At 47.0% G+C, this 21115-nt stretch overlaps 1 protein-coding gene across 1 annotated transcript in view; it reads left to right on the top strand.

The window, feature by feature from the left end:
- Positions 1-16000, top strand: part of LOC122927119 (A disintegrin and metalloproteinase with thrombospondin motifs 6-like) — a 419427-nt gene extending 403427 nt beyond the window's left edge. Inside the window, exons 8-10 of the mRNA XM_044278704.1 lie at positions 15174-15350; positions 15443-15599; positions 15822-16000. Coding sequence (XP_044134639.1) covers positions 15174-15350; positions 15443-15599; positions 15822-15931 — 444 coding nt within the window. The 3' untranslated portion in view covers positions 15932-16000. The remainder of the gene's footprint in view (positions 1-15173; positions 15351-15442; positions 15600-15821) is intronic.
- Positions 16001-21115: the final 5115 nt, after the last annotated feature.

The raw sequence follows: 21115 nt of genomic DNA on the forward strand, positions 1-21115 counted from the left end.
ATGCAGAGGCTGTGGCCCTGGGCGTGTTGAAAATATGCCTGCTGCCAGAGCACAAGAAAAACAATTATCCACGATACCTAGTTTCATGTCCCAGTTTGCAGGGCGTCGCAGAACAAAACTATTAAAGTTATACCAGTGCTACCAGGTGGTAGGTTCAATTGCAGCAGATAATGCTTCCAGTCGGTTAAGCACCACCCTGTCTACCACCAAGTCCAGTCTCAGTAGCCAAGAGTCTGGTCAACAGAATCATCTGCCTGATTCTCCTTCCTCCCACCATAAAGATTTCTGGCCAAACCAGTGTTCCCACACTCGGAAATTCCGAGGAGCCCTTTTCATCGCCATTACTTGATTTGGCCCTCTCGCCAAGCCCGCTTCAAGAGGGACATGAGATCTTTTGCCTGATTCCCAACAAGCAATAGTAAAAGTCCAGCTCACCTGCATCAGCAATTTAGAGAGTGCACGGATGGGAAGAGACCCAGATTAGTATACTTGAGAAAGAAGATATCCAGTACCTCGGTTTTTCGTGCTTAAACGATGTTTATTCCATAAACCAAGTGTACAGCGGTAAAATCCTCAGAGTGCAAGCCCCAATACGGTCTACGCGTTTCGAACCCAGTGGTTCTTAATCATGACCTTCCTTAAGGGTTTGAAACGCATAGACCGTATTGGGGCTTGCACTCTGAGGATTTTACCGCTGTACACTTGGTTTATGGAATAAACATCGTTTAAGCACGAAAAATCGAGGTGCTGGATATCTTCTTTCTCAAGTAGCCTGATTCCTCTTGAGCATTCACAGTCACAAGAACATGACGGTGGGTAATGCTAATTAGTGTTTAATGAGGTCGATGATGATGAGACACAGTTGCCAATGAGTCAACTTCAATTACTGTCTGAACAGGTTGATGAATAGGATGAGACACAGTTGTCAATCACTGAGGTTGTGGTTAGGTCAAGAAAATCAAGAGGATGATCAGAGTGAGGAAGTGGAAGAGGAGGTGGTGGAGGATGAGGTGACTGACCCAACCTGGGAAGGTGGAAAGCCGAACAAAGACAGCAGTACAGAGGGGAAGAATCTGCAGCACCGCAACAGGCAAGACAGTGGAGGGGCAAAAGGGAGAAGGCGGGCCAAACCAAACAGGCCCACAACTGTTCCACGGAGCACCCCCTTGCGTAAAAATCTCCCTTGCCAAGGGGTAGGTGTTCCACAGTATGGCGTTTTTTTGAGGACAGTGTGGACGACAAATGAATAGTAGTTTGTAACCTTTGCCACACCAAAATGAGCTGGAGTGTGAACACTAGCAACCTCACCACCATCAGCATGATCCGCCACATGGCATCCAAGCCCTGTAATAAGTGGGACGAATTCCTGGGTCCACAATCAGTGTCTGCGGGTCACACCACTGCCTCCTTTTCCCCTATGGTACGTGATGGCCAATCGCATGTTGAAGGCGCAGGCTAGGATGCCTCCTGCCCTGCACCTGGACCTTCGCAAGCACCATCAGCGACAACATCCACTTACCTATCCCAGCTCAGCATCCAAATGTTATTACCCCAGGCATTTGAACGCAAGCGCAAATACCCAGGCACCCACCCACAGGCCATAGCGATAAATGTGCACCTTTCAAAATTACTATCCCTGAAAATGTTGCCATTTAGGCATGTGGACACTGAGGGCTTCAGCAGCCTGATGTCGACGGCCATCCCGTGGTACTCTGTTCCCAGCCGCCACAATTTTTAAAGGTGTGCCGTGCCCGCCTTACACCAACACGTGTCCCAAAACGTCACACGTGCCCTGGCCAACACAGTTACTGGGAAGGTCCACTTAACCACTGACACATGAACAAATGCATTTGGCCAGGGACACTACATTTCCCTGACGGCACACTGGGTGAACATTGTGGCGGCCGGGAGCGAGTGGGATGGCACAGGTGCCAACGACGCCGAGGATTGCGGGCCCTAATTCCATCAGGGTTTCCGCCAGCACCTACGTTAGTGGCTCCAACCTCCACTTTTCCTCCTCTGCTTCCTCCTCCACTTCCACCTCCGAATTATCCACGTACAGCACCAGTCAGTCATCAGCCGGTAGCTGGAAGCAGTGTAACACTGTAGTGGGGAAGCGTCAACAGGCCGTGCTTAAGCTTATATGTTCAGGGGACAAACAGCACACCGCCGCAGAGCTGTTCCAGGGGATAAGAGACCAGACTGAGCTGTGGCTCTCGCCACTCAACCTACAACCAGGCATGGTTGTGTGTGATAATGGCCGTAACTTGGTGGCGGCTTTGGAGCTCGGCAAGCTCACACACATCCAATGCCTAGCTCACGTCTTAAACTTAGTGGTTTAGTGGTTTCTAAAAGCCTATCACAATTTGGTGAAGGTGCGCCGTGTGTGTGCACATTTCCACAAGACAGACCGGCTGAAGCTGTCGATGACAGCGCTTTAACTTGCCAGCTCACCGGCTTTTGTGCGACATGAGCACGCGTTGGCCAGGCTTTGTGAGCAGAAAGGGCAGTAGTGGAATAGCAGCTGCAACATGGTCGTCGCTTTTCCAGTCAGCTTTCGCTAATCAGAAGCGAGAAGTGGGCATGGATGTCTGACCTCTGTGATGTTTTAAGGAGGATGGCGGCCAGGGAAGGTGTTCACTACAAACAGTTTGAGAAGGGAGCAATGGAAGACTGGGTGCACCCTGATGGAACGTGGGAGGTCCAGCCGGAAGGTGACTTAATTAATCTGGCCAGAGATCCGAAAAGGCCCCAAGTATTTTTGGCCCAATTTCTGAGCAGGTACCTTCAGTCTTAGGTTTCTTGTGGAGAGCCACACTTGATCTCCTATCTGAAAGTCCGGAGCGAGTCTACGACGTTTGTCTGTCGCCCGCTTAAAGCGTCTCTGAGCCTCAAGGAGATTATTGGAAATGTTCTCTTGTGCCTCTTGTAAATTTGCCAGGCGTTCGGCCACAGCTGGAAGCGTGGAGGTGATGGGCAGGCGTGGGATGAAAGCTGGATGCAGGCCAGTGTTGGCGTAGAAAGGACTGTAATGGGTGGAACTGTGTTCCGCATTATTGTAGGAGTACTCGGCCGTAGGAAGGTGGTCCAACCAGTCATCCTGCAAATGGGCGATGAAACAACGTAGGTACTGCTTGAGAGTCTGGTTCGTTCTCTCTGTCTGCCCATTAGACTGGGGATGGAAAGCGGAGGACAGGTTTACCATGATCCCAAGGGCCAGGCAGAAGTCTTTCCAGAATTTAGAGGTGAATTGCACTCCTCGGTCAGAGACCACGTCATCCGGAACCACGTGTAACCTAAAGATTTCACGGAATACCAGGTCAGCCGTCTGTTTGGCGGTGGGTAGGCCCTTGCAGGGGATGAAATGGGCCATCTTGGTAAGGCGGTCCACGACGACCAGAATGGTGTTCATCCCTTTTGAAGGAGGTAGGTCAACCACAAAGTCCATAGAAATTGAACCCCAAGGGCGGGAGGGGATGGGGAGTGGTCGCAGCAGCCCCACGGGTGAAGAGCGGGGAGTCTTGTTGCGGGCACAGACCGTGCATGAGGAGACAAACCTTTTAGTATCTTCCTTATCGTCGGCCACCAGAAGGAACGGGACAGGAGTTCATGGGTCTTTCTTGTACCTGGATGGCCAGCCAACTTGGTATCGTGGTTATATTTTTGTACATCGAGCCGTGCCATTTCTGGTACGTACAGTTGTCGATCCAGGTATACCCAGAAGCCACCCTTGAGGGTGAGGTTGACGTTTTCTGCTGGGTGGGTGAGGAAGGGGTCCTTTTCATAAGCCTTCTTGATTGACCCCAGGAGTTCCTTTGGGTAGGTAGCTCCTAAGACCTTTTTCTCGGGTAGAATGCTGGCTTGGCCCTTGTTGTCCTGTGAAAGTTCAGAGAACATCCTGGAAAGGGCATCTGCTTTGCCATTCTTCGACCCCGGGCGATATGTGATAATGAAATTGAATCGAGAAAAAATAAGGCTCCATCTGGCTTGTCTGGCGGAAAGCCTCTTGGCAGAACGGATGAATTTGAGGTTTCGGTGGTCAGTAAACACAGTTATGGGATTGATGGCCCCCTCCAATAGATGTCTCCACTCCGAGAAGGCATCTTTGATTGCCAGCAATTCCTTATTCCTGATGTGATAGTTCCTCTCTGCTGGGGACATTTGGCGAGAGAAGGCGGCGCAATGGTGTAAAAGCATCTTTTCTCCCGTACGTTGTGATAGGACAGCACCTACTGCGGTGTCGGAAGGGTCCACTTCGACTGTGAATGGCAGTTCGGGATTAGGATGGATCAGAATTGGAGCAGACGTGAAGAGGGATTTAAGCTTGGTGAAGGCTTCCTGTGCTTCGGGTGTCCAGGAAAAGGGCACAGTCTTTTTGGTTAACTGGGTAATTGGAGTAATGATTTTTGAGAAGTTCTGAATGAATTTTCGGTAAAAGTTGGCGAAGCCGACAAACCTCTGTATTTCCTTTTCGTTCTTAGGGGAGGCCAATCTATTACAGCCTGAATTTTCTGAGGATCCATACTCAGCCCTTCTGGGGAGATGATGTAACCGAAAAACTGGGTGGTGGTCTGTTCGAACTCGCATTTCTCGAGCTTGATGTAAAGGGACTGCTCGCGGAATCTTTATAACACCCTGCGGACAGGTTCGTGATGTTGTTCGAGATTTTCCGAGAAAATTAAAATAAATAACTAAGTATTCAAAATGTCCGTATCGTGTGCGAAAAGACCTTCGCTGCCCGGAGTCTCTCGAGAAGTTCAGAAATCAGGGGGAGAGGGTAACGGTTTTTTACCGTAAAATCATTCAGCTTGCGGTAGTCAATGCAAGGGCGTAGAGAGGAGTCTTTTTTCTCCACGAAGAAGAAGGGTGCTCCCGCGGGGGAGGTGGAGGGTCGAATGAAGCCCTTCTTTAGGTCCTTGTCCAAGTAGTCCTTCAGGGCCTTGAGTTCAGGCTCCGAGAGGGAGTAGATGCTGCCGAAGGGTATTTCAGCCCCAGGTAATAATTCAATTGGGCAGTCGTATGGTCGATGCGGGGGCAGCTTGTCTGCGTTTTTTTTGTCGCAGACATCCTGAAACTCGCTATATTGTGGAGGCAACAGCTCCTTGACAGTTGGTTTCGAGATGATAGATTCTTTGGGCGTTGGGGGAAGCAGGTTCATGCAGACAGTTTGAACTCGGATGTGAACTGTAGACAGCGGGTTTCCCAGTCCACCGAAGGGTTGTGAGTGGCTAACCACGGGATGCCCAAGATCACCGGAAACTTGGGGGAGGCAATCAAAGAGAAGTGGATTGTCTCGTGGTGGTCGGTTTTAATGTGGAGCTGTAAGTCTGCGGTCTGATGTGTAACTGGTACCGAGGAGAGTGGGGACCCATCCACCGTTTCCAGATCGATGGGGGCTGTCTTGGTTACAAGCGGAATGTTGTTCTCGTGAGCAAAAGTTAGATTCATAAAATTGTTGCCAGCCCCGGAGTCGAGCATTGCAGAACAGAGAAGTTGTCGATCTCCGATGGTAATGACAATTGGAACGGTGAAGCGGGACCCGGTGGCTGCTAACTCAGTTGTCTCTGCCGTCACCGGTGGGGTTGCGGCCTGCCGCTGCTCTCGCAGTTTAGTGACGGCAATGGTTCAGCGGGATTTGTTGGGGCATTTGATGGCAATGTGCCCTGGCTCCCCACAGTAGAGGAAGAGGCCGTCGGCCAGCCGTCGTTCTTTTTCTGCTACGGACAGAGTCTTGCGCACTGCGTCAACCAGCACCGGCTCGATGGGAGGTTGGGTGACCTGCTGGCCTTTCTTTCCTTCTCTCGGTGAGCCTCTGATCAATACGGACACACACCTGAATGAAGTCGTCCAAATCATCCGGGGCTTCAAGTCTGGCAAGTTCATCTTTGATCGCCTCCGATAGACCTCACCGAAATTGGCTCCTTTGAGCAGCTGGGTTCCAGTTGGTGTCTGAGACCCAGCGGCGGAACTCGGCGGTGTACTCGGCGACAGAGCGTCTTCCTTGTCGAAGACTGTGTAGTCTTGCCTCAGCTGTCGCACACCACGATTGGGGTCATCAAAGACCTGGCTCATAGCTGTGATGAAATCATCCAGATCGTGCAACAGACGGCTATCGATTTCCACGTATGGAGACGCCCATGCTAGGGCCTCGTCCGTCAGGAGGTTAACAATGAACAATACTTTCTTATCGTCAGTGGAAAAGGGGGCCGGATGCATCCGGAAGTAGATACGGCACTGATTGAGAAAGCCCCGGTACTGGCGACGATCTCCATTGAATTTCGAGGGTAGTGGCATGCGGGTGTCTGCAGCCGCGGCGCGTACGTCCAGGAGTTGCCGTTGGAGCTCAATGATCTCCCCCTGTTGACTCTGTACCAGGCCTTGGAGTTGCGAAAATTTCTCCTGGTAGGTGGTGCCGAAATCTTGCAGCTCAGACACCTGCTTGCGCAGGGTGGCCACTGCGGACTCCATTTCTTTTTGGGGCTGGTTATTCTGTTAAGGGTGGTAGTGTCAATCGAGGACACCTGAGCAGGAAGTATGGAGTCCAGTGGCAGAGGCCCACAGAGGCAGGAGGCAGGTAGCGTGGTCGATCAGTCCGGGTCGGCAGCAAGGTAACAGCAGGAGTAGACGGAGGCATGGTCGGTGGTAAGCAGTGAGTCAATGCAGGCGGCAAATCAGCAAGGTCAAACGGTCCGGGTTGGCAACAATGGTAAATCAGCAATAGTGGTGGAGGAGCAGAGAGGAAGCTTGCTACAGGCTTGGAGGCACAATAACCAGCAAAGGGCTGGGTTCAAGGGCTGGGTTTTATAGGGAAGTAGCAGGTGCAAGAGATTGGAATAATCAGCAGGTCAAGGCAAGGACAAGAGAGGTAGTTAGAAGTTAGCTAAAGAATAGTCCAAGGAGAGACTGTAGCCTAGTGGGTAGAGCTACTGCCTGGGACATGACTGGCCATGGGTTCGAGTCCTGACATGGCCATTCTTCTTTGGACCAGAGCTTTACAGAAACTTCTTCAGGAGGGCTGGGACATGAATGTTCTTCAAAAGTTCCTATCCACCAGGAAAAAAACCTTGTCTGTGATCTTGCTCATCCTTTAATTTATACACATCTTCAAAACTGACTGGGGAGACAGTAGGAATAGAAACTCTGGAATAGCGATTGAAGACTTGAGGAGAGTAGTGTATCAGGCAGGGAGGTGAAATTTGTAACTGGTTCAATTTCTTAATCACTTCAAAAGGACCAAGGTAATGAGGAGCCAGCTTATGAGGATATACAGTCTTATGTTCCTAGAGAATGATTATAGATGGGCATGACAGGCACACTCTCATACGTTGCTGCACAGAATAAATACAGAGACGATGATGGAGTTTAAAATTGTGTATATTTATATATCTAATTATTAAAATTTTGGCAGAAATATTGTTGGGGGGGCCTTCTTTCTTGGATGGCTGTGTTGGGATTTTGGACGGATATTCAGCTAGGATGTGTGAGAGTATCTTAGTTATAGTTATTTGCCATATTTATCTGAATACATCCAATACATACATACATAGAGTGTCAAGTATTCAATTTGGTGTTGGGTACATAGGAGGTTAGGTACACAGATGTATAAAGATTTGCTGAAGTGTTAGGTGTGTGGATATTCGTGCCGGGTGACTCTTGGTTAGGTATTAGTTGGGTAATGGGTGTAGTAGAACTTCAGTGTGATATGTGAACTTCAGTGGGAACATGTGCATGTATTTATAAAATGGTGGGACTTCCAGTGTTTCCTCAGGATGCCTGTCCTGGTAGTGGAATTCTTATGACAGTCTTGTAGTGATCATAAAAAGTCATATAAATGGGTCTATGAATTGGAGGAAAGTATACAATGTGAAAATAAAAATAAAAATATAAAAATAGGATTGGAGTGGAAGTGATAAATATAGTTCCACTTTGTGTCCATGTTGAATAGATGATACTTTACCGATTCGCTGTGTTCTGTTTGGCTTGTCCGATCGCTTTCTTTACCCTGCAAGGACCTACGAGGTGTCCCACGTGGTCCGTTGCAGGTGTGTTGTGGCGTCTCACGTGACAGGGTGGGACAACACGTCATTCCTGGCGGTGGTTGTGATTGGTCCCTAGATTTAGCGCGGGAATTTGCTTTCGGCGTGTTGAATCGCAATTGGTTTTCCGCATTTAGTTTTTTTCTGATTTGGCTTTAAGCTTTTGGAAAGATAATTTGAATGATTTTGAAAAACTGGTAAATGTAAAAAAGTATTAAAAAAATGAGTAAAAATAAGAACAAACTTGTGTGTCCCTCGAGTTCCTTTTACCAAACGTGTTTCAGAGCTTTTTTCTCTGTGAGGGTATTTTAAGCATTTTTCCTGAAAGTGGGCGTTACGATTGTCTGATTGGGTGATCTCGAAGATCTGGATTGGGTTTTGTTGGATTTTGTATTCGTTCGTATTGTTAAGTAAATCGCAGTGGTAATCGCATGAATGGAGTTGTTTGGAAGTGTTACTCTATTTCAGAACATAAAGGATTGGTCTATTCGGGCACAATGTTGTATTTGCCTTGATGTCTCAGTTTGGTCTTCTTTGAGTTGTAGGCCATTGGAATCCTTGGATGAAGATTATTTAGTCGTTTGTTCTGCATTTGTGTTTGCGATTTTTTTGTGAATTTGTTTTCTCATAAGAAACGTAGGTGGGTTTCAAGTGCGATTCTTTTGTGTTTGCATGTATTGGGTGTAGTTGTATCGTCCTGTACTAGTTTCTTGATCCTTTGCTACCTTGGGTTTGATGGAATATGTGGTAATTGAGTGTTGATCATTAAAACGCATATGCGTTTTCACTGCATTATGTTTGCGTTTTTAATGTTTTTAGTTCTTTTGTATTGGGTGCGTGTTGTGTGTGGTTTTGATGTTTTTTTTTCCGTATTTTAGATGTAGATGTATCTTCTTGTGGTAATCTTTTGATCTTTTTCTTGGTTATTATTAATGAGATATGTGGTAGCTGACTGTTAGCCATAAAAACGCACATGCGTTTTATTTGCATTTTGTTAGCATTTTTTGTGTTTCTTTGGGGGTTTTGTTTAAATTTTTTTTTTTTTTGTGTTTGAAATACTTTTGTTGTCTTTGTAGTGGCTTCATACGCTCCTTTGGCAGTGTATATTCCAATTTTTGGGAAATATTTTCTTTTGATTGCAGTATACTGCTTTGATGGGTGCAAATGGGTCTGTAAAAAACAAGGGCAAAGGGGGCTGGATCGAGAAATTTAAGGAACTGCCAACTTCCTTTCTCTTTAATCAGGAGCCTGATGATATGGGGTTGTTTTACAGCTAAAGGCGTTAGATACATGACCAGGATCTACAGTGTTCTCAATGCTAAGCTATATGTGAGTATCCTACAAGACAAGACACTGGAGTACTAAAAAGGATGACAGTGTTCCAGCAGGACAATGACCAGAAGCATACATCAAGATTGGTGAAGAAATGGTTCAATGATGGAAGGATTCAGGCAGTGTTGAAAGCCAAAAGGTTGATTTAAAAAGTACTAACAAAATAATAAAAATTAAAGAGACAAGTCTCTCTTCCATAATGTTGGATCCTTAGTACTGCAGGATATTGTAGCTGGAATTTAATTTTCCTTGCATAAAGAGCTCCTCGTTGTCACATCAGCAAATACAAGAAGCTTTTCACCACGCAGGATGAGGGGGGACAGTTTAGCATGGAAAGTTCTTAGGATTTTCTCTTTATGGTTATAGTCCAGGTACCTTTCTTGGCTTGTTCATAGAAACCTTCTCTTGTAATTGTTGGGTTTTCCCCAGTGGGCGAGCAGGGCAAACATGGCCCTCTCCACCCTTTGGTTGCCCGACAGGCCTAATGCAGTGGGGAGTTCTTCCTCACACAGAGCCTGTAACAGAGAAGGTTTGATGGTCTAATATTTGCAGGTTATTCCTGCGTGACCAGTTTTCCAGGTCTTCCATGTGGTCCCGTAGCTTGGTGTTCTCTCTCACCAACTTATACACCTTAGCATAAGCCCGTAATGCATCGTCTTCCAGAAAGATTACTCTATGTTTGAGCTTCTCTAACAAGTGTTCATATGGCTATGTGAATGGGAAAACAAATAAAAAATAAATAAAACTTATGGCTCTGGGAAGGCAGGGGGTGAAAAATGAAAACGCAAAAATGGAAACTGCCTTACTTCTCCAGGTTCCCCTTCTGGCTCACACTGGCCCACAAGGGAACAGGTGAATCCCCCGGTGTGCCCAAGAGCAAGGTGGGCCCCTAGTCCCCTAACCCTTGCAGAAGTGGCACTTGGCACAGTAAACTGACTGCACTACATATTGGTAGCCAGCATACAGCATGTAAAGCACCATGTGTTTATATAAAGAGCTGGGAAGATTATTTATCAAACTACCCAGTATATTATTATAGATGCATCGTGTGGCTGAGATGACTTCTAGGTACAGAGTCTAGCCTGTATCCTATTTTCCCAAGGACTTGCTCTCTCAAAGTTACTGCAGGGGCCCCATAATCAATCATCATGTAGCATTTTTCTGGTGCCACTGTGTGAGCAGGTAATATTTGCATGAAGCTTTACAGTGTGCCCCCAGAATCAATGTTACTGGTGGGCCCTAGATACAAGAGTCCAACACTGTTCCTCTGTCCTGCTTGTTATCTGGGCAGAGTTATGCTGTTATCAAATTACACTATGCAGGGCTCTGGGCAGTGGCGTACCTCCCATGCAGGCAGACCACACAGCTGCTATGGGGTCTGTAGGGAAGGGGGGCCTGCAGTGGAGGATTGGCCCCACCCCTAATTACCTTCGATACTGGCTCCTGTCCATTTTCACACTAAAACTCCTATCATCAGTGGAGAAAGCTAAAGGACCTTTGATGTCAGCACAGGTCCCGCAATCACCATTCGGTGAAATGACCATTCCCCGTCATTGCGCCCGCTACATACAATGGAATGTGATTCGTGATGAAGTAATTCATAACTAATCTAAGTTTTTTGTGAACTTCAGCGAAGCAGCCAAATAAGTTTTTTGATAACTTCACTCATCTCTAATATTTGGTATTGCTGCATGTGTAATGACCGGCTCCCTTAAACTATCACATTGTCTACCCTGTGTGGTGAATGTAGTAAAAAGAATTTTAAATATGATGCCAAAAATGCCATTTTTTGGCCACCTCACCTCACAAAATGCATAAATATCGAGAGTATGTACCCCATAAATATCAAAAACTCGTATGTACCCAAAAATGGTGCCAAAGAAAACGTCACCTAATCCCACAAAAAAATGAAACAAGACATTACAAAAGTCCATCTACAGAAAAAAAAAAAATTGTTAGAAAATGGTGAAACAAAAACATGATTTATCTTTTAAAAGATGCTTTTATGTGTAAAACTGTACAACAATGTAAGAATAGACATATTTGATATTGTCACATATGTAAGGACCTGTTCTATAAAAATATCACATGATCACTATATCAGAACACCCATTTTCTGGTCAACTTTCCTCCCCAAAATTATATTATCAAGCAATCAAAAAGTCATATGTACCCCCAAAATTGTAACAATGACAAAATAGTAACGATTCCTGAACGCAATCAAATGTTCGCGATCCACAAGTTCGCGGTGGGCCCCATTCACTTTAATCGTAGACGAACCTGAGAAACCTTCAGGTCATTATTGCAGCCAAGAAATACTTACAAAAAGTTTACAAATCGTCCCACAACATTGATAGTGACATACCAGAGGGAGATCAATGGCAAAAATTCCCACAAAAAAATATGTATTTTAATCAGGGGCCATTTTTATATGTCTTAAAGAGAAACTGTCAAAAATGTGGCCTGTTGGAGCCTAGAAAATGTTTATTTTTGGCCACGGGAGTACAGGCCCCAAACATTAGGCATTCACCGGACAGAAAACATCAAGTGATGATGTGGCTGGAGATATATTAGACAGTCATTGGATATCAATTTTACTGCAGGCCAGTACAAATAAATGTCAAATACATATGTTTAAAATAACTAAAAATATTAAATTTGATTAAAAACATGGCTAACGAAACCCCCCTCTTGAATAAACCCAAAATGATAATAGGTGAAATTCAATAACACATGGTCGTCACAGGTGTTGAATTCCTCCGAGGCCCCAACAATTAGGCATTCACAGTACAGAAAATATCAAGTGTTTATGTGGCTAGAGGTATATTAGATGGTCAATGCATATCAATTTTACTGCAGGCCAGTGTACTACAGACTCCAAATATTATTAATTCGCCGTACAGAAAAGAACAATTGATAATGTGGATGGAGATACATTAGGCAGTCACCGTATAACAATTTTACTGTTGGCCAGTTAGATGAAAAGATCAAGTGATTATGTGTCCGGAAGTATATTAGACGGTCAATGGATATCAATTTTACAGCAGGCCGGTGGACTACAGGCCCCAAAAATGTGTCATTCACCGTACAGAAAAGAACAATTGCGGTTGCCAATGGCCACAAATTTTCTAAAGGTCTCCGAGTCCACCAGTTTATATGGCAGTAGTTGGCCGGCTAGCAGTTCCGACAAGCCGGCGGTCAGCTGTTGGGCAAGAGGGTTATCCGGCGTCATCAGCTTTTTATGTTCGAACATTTGGGCCAAGGAAGCCTGCCTTTTCCAAGTTAAACACGACAACGGCACAGTGGAAGGTGAGAGAGAGAAGAAGAAGAGGCAGGACGTGGAGCGCCGGGAGTGTGGCTTTGTGGGTTCTGACGGCATTGTTCCCACTGGGCTCAGTGATGGCGATCGTCTCTAGGTGAGTGTTGGGCTTACTGCGACTTTTGCTTTGACAGCACAGGCTGCAGATGGCAACACTATTGTCAGCAGCTGACACGTTAAAAAAAGCCCACACTGCGGAGCCATGTGCTGGCGTCCTGAAAGCACCAGATGTGACCGTTCATGGTGGATGGCTCGCTCCAGATACATTTGCAGTCTGCTTTTTGCCTCCTGTGCACAGCGAGTTCTGCCTGCTTCTTCTCCCTATCTGCTGTTCTGTCTCTCCCTCTGAACTCCCCTCCTCTTCCTCTCTTGTGGGCACCCACGTGACGTCCATCGACACTTTATTATCGTCACCTTCACCACCACTGACATTAGAGATCTCTGAGTAGGCAGCAACAGCGGGGACCACCCTCCTTGGGCTGATCTGGGTACTGTCAGACCACTGGGTGGCGGCCGTTGCTACCTCCTCTTCCTCATCCGATGCCAAGAATGGATGTGCATCGGTAAGGTCGAGGAATGGATGGCAAAATAATTCCTCTGACTCGAGTGGAGGGGCTATGGTGGTGGTGGCGTCTTTGGGGGTGCACACAGCAGGGAGTGAGGAGGCTGCTGATACAGAGGATGAGGAGGGTGCAGAAACGGAAGGCTGAGTGAGCCACTCAATCAACTCTGGTGCATCCTTTGATGTAATCGCACGCACCTTCTCCAACTTCCCACTTAGGCTTCGGCCTGGTGCACCTGCCCAACCCCTACCACCCCTGAGGAATAGCCTGCCTCTTCCTCTGCCTGTCATTTTCAAAATGACCCTGTGCCTAGAGAAGAGCAGTATTTGTGGAAGCAGGTATATAGAACCCTTTAATGAGTATTTGCTGGAAGCAGGTATATCAAACCCCATAATCAGTTTTTTTGGGGGGCAACTGGTATATTACACCAGTTGCAATTAGTTGTTCCAATAGTGTTGGTCCCTCTGTATAGCTGCGGTATCTCAGCAGAACTGCACACAAATGCTGCACAATGCAAATGCACTATATAGGAAGTATATTATAAGCATATCACACCCCTGCTTCAATCTGTTTTTTTGGGGGGCAACTGGTATATCACAGCAGTTACAATTAGTTGTTCCAATAGTCTTTGTCCCTCTGTATAGCTTCAGTATCCCAGCAGAACTGCACACAAATGCTACATAGTTAATACGGTTGAAAAAAGACATACGTTCATCAAGTTCAACCAAGGGAAAGTGGGGTACTGCACAATACCATGCTCCACACAGTAACCTCTACCTACACTGGCAAAAGACTGAATGTAAAATGGTGGCCAGATTGGGTTTATTTATAGGGTAGGGGGGTGTGTCCATGTGCTGAAACATCTCACTTGGCTGTCTTGTCCCACCTGATGGATGTGTCATGGGTCAAAGTTCGGCACAATGCAAAAGAATCTGGCGTAGGCGGACATCGCCATATGTTCGCCTGTTCGGTGAACCGTGAACTAGCAAAGTTTGTCGCAAAACGACCACTAGGCGAACCGCAAGGCCATCTCTAATTGTCATCTCATACCACAAAAATGTAAATTTACTGTCGGGAAAGGGTTAACTTCCAAGTAGGGATGAGCGGAATCCGACGGTTACAGGTTCAACGTTCAGGGGCAGTGGAGGAATTCTGTTATGGATTCCGTTATCACGGAATATAATTAAATTCTAAGATTGAATGCTAAACGTAAACCTTTAAGAGGCATTCTGTCATAATAGAAGGCTGCGGGATGCATAACCAATCCATCCGGTATGCAGGACAGAACTTTTTTCCGTCCTGCATAACGGAAACCAGACAGATCCATTATGCGGCCTATAGACTTCTATTATGATGGAATGCAAAACAGAATGCCTCTTAAAGGCCTCCATTTAGCATTCCATCATAGCATATTCCGTGATAATTGAATCCATAATGGAATTCCACCACCTTATGAACACCGAACCTGTAAATGTTTGGTTCCCTCATCGCTACTTCCAAGCTTTGACACTGAGATTGGGCCACCAAGTGGGAAGAATATCATTAGGCAGAGTGGCCTAGGTATACCTGATTTATAGCTATTTGTGACAAATTAATTTGGAACAAATCAAATTTCTTGGTGAATTTCGGTTAATCAGCCAAATCAAATTTTTCTCGAATTTCGCTAATCTCTACTTACCATTAGAATGTATTAACACGCTGTGTTTATATTGCATTGTTGTAGAAGATTTTCTGGGGGAAAAAAAAACATGTAAATGTGGAATAGTTGTCCTTTTAATAAGGACTTCTATCTTACTATATTTATGGTATTTGCATAGACAGCTCAGTACAGGAATTACATGAAAAGAAAGCTGTACAGTATTTTAGAGAAGAAACTAAGTGTATATCTGGCTAGGAATTAAACAGTTATCCTTATTTCTGCAGTGTACTCCAAGTTGTGGTCCTGGGTATAGACATAGAGTTGTCCTTTGCAAGTCAGGGGACAATGAGAACACGCTGCCACCCTCCCAATGCCAGGGAACGGATAAGCCGGCAACTAATATGAGGTGTACACTGCAACGTTGTCCCCCACCTCACTGGGTGACAGGTGAATGGTCTGAGGTATGTATAGATCAAATAATTTTAACATTGCAAAAATAAAATTATTTCAAGAAAGCACAGTTTTGTGATAATTTAATACATATTATTCACAGTGTTCAGCACAATGTGGACTTGGACAGCGGAGACGTTCTGTACAGTGTGTGAGCCACACAGGCCAGGCCTCAGTGGAGTGTGTAGAGTCTGTGCGTCCGCCTGCTATGCAGCAGTGTGAAAATAAATGTGAAGTTGGACCTTCTGACAGTCCAGATGGTTAGAGATTTTACTACATCATATTTGTACAAATATTGCTTTGTTGCCTGTTTTTGCCTCATTCTTTGTTGCTGTTTCCCTATATCTGTGCCCCTGTCTATTCCTCCCATAGATTGAAACTTCCTATATACTTTTCTCTTCCCACAATGTGTATCCAAAGACCATTTTGTCCAGTTCTTTCCTGTTTGTAATATTCTCATTCTTTCTCCTTGCTCTCTACAGAATGTAAAGATGTCAACAAAGTGGCCTACTGCCCCCTGGTGCTCAAGTTTAAGTTTTGTAGCCGACCATACTTCAGACAGATGTGTTGCCGGACCTGTCAGGCCCACTGACATTAATCAGGAGTAGCCAATCTCTTGTCTGTCTTTTTTTTTTTTTTTTTTTTTTTTTTATCAACTGAATCCTTTTTTGCCCTTGTATTTTTGGATTTCCAAATGTCTTCAATTCTACTGTTTGTACAATTAACTGTGGTGCTATTGTATATTTCACACATTTCACTTGTATCATAGATATGCTACAGTATTCAAATCCTACATATACATCACTTATCACCTCACTAAATGCGGGATTAATGTTGACAAGTAAAGGCTATCATGCATGGTTATCAATAAACAAATTGGTTGTCAAAGGTTTGTATTTTAACCACGGTAAAATATCAAATTTTTTAGTCTGCTAGATCAGGGATGCCCAACCTGCAGCCCTCCAGCTGTTGCAAAACTACAACTCCCAGCATCCCTGGACAGCCTGCAGCTATTAGAGCATGCTGGGAGTTGTAGTTTTGCAACAGCTGGAGGGCCATAGGTTGAGCATCCCTGTGCTAGATCAAGGAGAACAAAAAGGCTACAGCTTTCGGGTATCACCAAGAGATGTAGCATAACCATGCGCTGCTAGACATTTTTAGCAATTTTGTGCCATTTCAAATTAATTCTTAGAAAATATGTGGAAGTTTTCCAGTGCTTTTTCAATCCGAGTCCATCTAAACTTATCTATGGTATAATATTGTTGGTGCTAAAAACTAAATAAACTTTATTATGGTTGTTTTTTAGTGCAAATTTAACAAAGAAAACCTTGTTGTATAAAGCCCCCTTTACATTGCTCAATGGAGCAAAAGTTTGTTAGAAAGGAAGCGTTCCTTCCCGGCAATCGCCTGCTTGTCATTGGAGGAAATATGTGGCCACAGGATGAGAAAGGTGCTCATAGGGTAAATAAGTAAAGATGAATCAGCGTCCTTCAAATTAAGGTGAATATGTGATGCTCACCTGTTTAGGTTGCACCGAATTGGGTGCAACCGTGATGAAGGTTCGCTGGATGAACTAGGTATCAGGTTGGAGCTTCCGTGTCCAAAAGAACCTAGGGCAAAGGCCAAGTCGCCACTTGATTGATTACTAGAAATAATGACTGTGCCCGTCACGACTTTTGTGTTCTGGCAAGCTTGTGGACGTGAGGCGCAAATCACAACCGGATTGGAAAATACCGATTTATTGAGAGACAAAGCGTTTTGGGGTGCGCATGACCCCTTTATCAAGTCTGATGTGCTGCAGGTGCAGATGGATGTTTGCTGTTCGATTAATGCTCCTCGGTCGCTTATACTGACAATGTAGTACAATGCTTTGCCAGAGATTAATTAGATATGGCTGAAGCGCTGTGACTTTGCTTTAATACTTGGTCAGATGATGCTGTCGCGGTGGTAAGACTGATGTGGCTGGAGTATTCTGGCCCGGCTACTGCACGTGGTGCGTGCTGTAAGGACGAGCAGGGTGTTTTCCAATCCGGTTGTGATTTACGCCTCACGTTCACCAGCTCCCCAGACCACAAAAGTCGTGACGGGCACCGTCATTATGTCTTTGGAGGAGACTGCTGCTATTACGTGCAGTGATCTCCTCCACAGTATGTCATCGCTAATGCCATCTTCTATCCCTATACATAATTATTGTTTGCAGGCAGCAAAGATCCTACTTGGCAGGACCTTTACACCAGCAGATTATCGGTGAATACTCATGAGTGATAATCTACCTGTACATCAGTCAGTGTATGTCATGGAACCATGAACCAGACGTACAACAAGAGATGAGTGGAAATAAGAAGGCTTTATTGAAAATAAAGCTGTAAGGCAAAAGTCCAAACGGATGGCTAAACCGAAGCAGGGTCTTGTGAAACCAGAGATCAGGAACCAGAAGGGTAGTCAGATGAAGCCTGGATCAGGAACCAGCAGGGTAGTCAGACGAAGCCAGGATCAGGAACCAGCAGGGTAGTCAGACGAAGCCAGGATCAGGAATCAGCAGGGTAGTCAGACGAAGCCAGGATCAGGAACCAGAAGCAGCAGCAGTCTTAGAAGCATGTGAGCACAGGAGGACCAAGCAAGGAACTGAAGCCACAGACCTCCTATATATATGAGCTAGGCATCCAGCTCCTCCCAGTGGGAAGGAGGAGCCGCAGGGTGGGAGGCTACAAGAAACCCAGAAACCAAGATGGCCGCCAGCACATGTCAAACGAAGGAGAACAGCAAGGAGGTAAGACCATGACAGTACCTCCCGCTCAAGGGCCCCTCCTCCGCGGAGTAAGGAACGGTTTCTGAGGGAAGCGTGCGTGGAAGGCTCGGAGCAAGGCAGGAGCATGGACATCTGCGGAGGGAACCCAGGAACGCTCCTCTGGACCATAACCACGCCAATGGACCAAAAACTGCACCCGGCCGCGGACCAGGCGTGAGTCCAGGATATTGCTCACCTCATACTCCTCACGATTGCCCACTTGGACCGGACGAGGCCGAGGAATCGAAGAAGTGAAACGATTACACACCAGTGGCTTCAACAGGGAGACATGAAACACGTTGGAGATCCGCATGCCAGGAGGAAGCGCAAGGGAATAGGCTACCGGGTTTACCCTGCGAAGCACTCGGAAGGGACCAACAAAGCGAGGCGCCAGCTTGGGAGTGGGCACTCGAAGGTTGAGGTTGCGGGTGGACAACCATACGCGGTCTCCGACCTGGTAGGAAGGAGCGGGCGCTCGTCTGCGATCAGCCTGGAGTCTCTGGCGCTGCGCAGAGACCTCAAGGGACCTCTGGATTTGTACCCAAGAAGCACGTAGGACGGAAAGGTGATCCTCCACAGCCGGAATATCCTGGGGAGAGAATACCTCCGGTAACACGGCAGGTTGGAACCCATAATTGGCCATGAAGGGAGACGTCCCAGAGGAAGAGTTCACCGCCGTGTTCCTGGCAAACTCAGCCCAAGGCAGGAGGTCAACCCAATTGTCTTGGTGATCGGAGACATAGCAACGAAGGAATTGCTCCAAGGCCTGATTGGATCGTTCTGCGGCCCCATTGGACTGAGGGTGGTAGGCCGAGGAGAAAGAGAGATGAATCCCCAACTGGGAGCAAAAGGCGCGCCAGAACCTGGACACAAACTGACTCCCCCGATCCGACACAATCTCCTTGGGCAAACTGTGCAACCGGAAGACCTCCCTGGCAAAAATCGAGGCCAACTCTTGTGCAGAGGGTAACTTCTTGAGAGGAACACAGTGGCACATTTTGGAAAACCGATCCACTATCATGAGAATGACCGTATGGCATCGGGATGCAGGGAGGTTACAATGAAATCCATCCCCAGGTGTGACCATGGACGCTCCCCGGTGGCTATGGGTTGCAAAAGGCCCAACGGAAGGTGCCGAGGGGACTTACTCTGGGCACAAACGGAGCATGCCGCTACATATGCGGCGATGTCGGAACGTAGAGAAGGCCACCAGAACAGACGTGAAACAGCCCAGGACAGCTGATTCTTTCCAGGATGCCCCGCGGCCTTGGAGTTATGGTAGGTTCTCAACAACCGAGTGCGCAACTCCTCAGGCACAAAACACCTGCCGTTGGGTCTCCCAGAGGGAGCACCAGATTGAGCCGCCAAAATCTGCTCACCCAGGGGAGAGGTCAGGCTGGTGCGAATGGCGGCCAGGATCTGATTCGGAGGTATGACCGAAGTCGGAATCGACTCCTCCCTGGACAGCTCGGAGTACTGCCGTGATAAGGCATCCGCTCTGATGTTCTTGGAACCGGGTAGGTAGGAGACCACGTAATTAAAACGTGACAAGAACAGAGCCCATCTGGCCTGACGTGGTGTCAATCTCTTGGCCTCGGAAAGGTAGGTCAGATTCTTGTGGTCCGTCAGGAAGAGAACCGGAACCACCGAGCCCTCGAGCAAGTGCCTCCATTCTTTAAGGGCCTGCACGATGGCCAATAACTCCCTGTCACCAATCTGATAGTTGCACTCCGCGGAAGACAGTTTCCGGGAGTAAAACCCACAAGGAAGCAGAGGACCCTCTGGTGTTCTACGCTGAGACAGGAGGGCGCCTACTCCCGTCTCAGACGCGTCCACCTCGAGGACAAACGGCAACCCAGGGTTGGGATGCGACAGAATCGGAGCCGACACAAAGACGGACTTTAGAGCCTCAAAAGCTCGGATGGCCTCGGGCGGCCAGACCTGGGGATTACTGCCCTTCCTGGTCAGATCCGTGAGAGGCTTGGCTAGCATGGAAAAGTCCCTGATGAACTTCCGATAATAATTGGCGAAGCCCAAAAAGCGCTGCAGGGCACGAAGACCACTGGGCTGGGGCCACTGTAAGACAGCCGAAACCTTCTCAGGATCCATGGAGAACCCGTCAGCGGAAATGATGTAACCTAAGAAGGTTACCTGGGATCGGTGAAATTCACATTTCTCAAGCTTACCGAACAGCTTGTTCTCTCGTAACCGTTGCAACACTCGTCTGACATCCAGAATGTGGGCCTCCATGGATTCAGAATATACAAAGATGTCATCCAAATAGACCACCACACACTGCTGCAACAGGTCACGGAAAACATCGTTGATGAATTCCTGGAAGACTGCGGGCGCATTGCACAACCCAAAGGGCATAACCAAGGATTCATAATGACCGGTCCTGGTGTTAAACGCGGTCTTCCACTCATCGCCCGCCTTGATCCTTACCAGGTTATATGCCGCCCTCAGGTCGAGTTTGGTAAAGACCATGACCCCTTTGAGGCGATCGAACAGCTCGGAAATCAAGGGTATCGGGTAAGCGTTCTTGATTGTGATGCGATTGAGACCCCTGTAATCGATGCAAGGCCTCAACTCACCGCCCTTCTTTTTCACAAAGAAAAATCCAGCCCCTGCCGGGGACGAGGATTTGCGAATGTGTCCGCGTGAAAGCGCCTCCCTCACGTACTCCTTCATGGCCTCATTCTCCGCTACCGACAGTGGATAGACTTTGCCACGAGGAGGAACGGCACCAGATTGTAACTCTATGGCACAATCGTATGGGCGGTGCGGAGGTAGGGCAACCGCACGCACCTTATCGAATACATCCCGGTACTCCTCGTATTCAGGAGGCAACAGAGAGTCCGAGGAAGTACACAGCAACTTGACAGGCCCATGGATGCAACTAGCCCCACACTGCGGTGACCACAAGAGGATCTCGGCCGATTTCCAATCGAAAGTCGGATTATGCTTCTGGAGCCAGGGGTACCCCAA

The sequence above is a fragment of the Bufo gargarizans genome, chromosome 1, assembly GCF_014858855.1.
Source record: "Bufo gargarizans isolate SCDJY-AF-19 chromosome 1, ASM1485885v1, whole genome shotgun sequence".
Classification (NCBI taxonomy): Eukaryota; Metazoa; Chordata; class Amphibia; order Anura; family Bufonidae; genus Bufo; species Bufo gargarizans.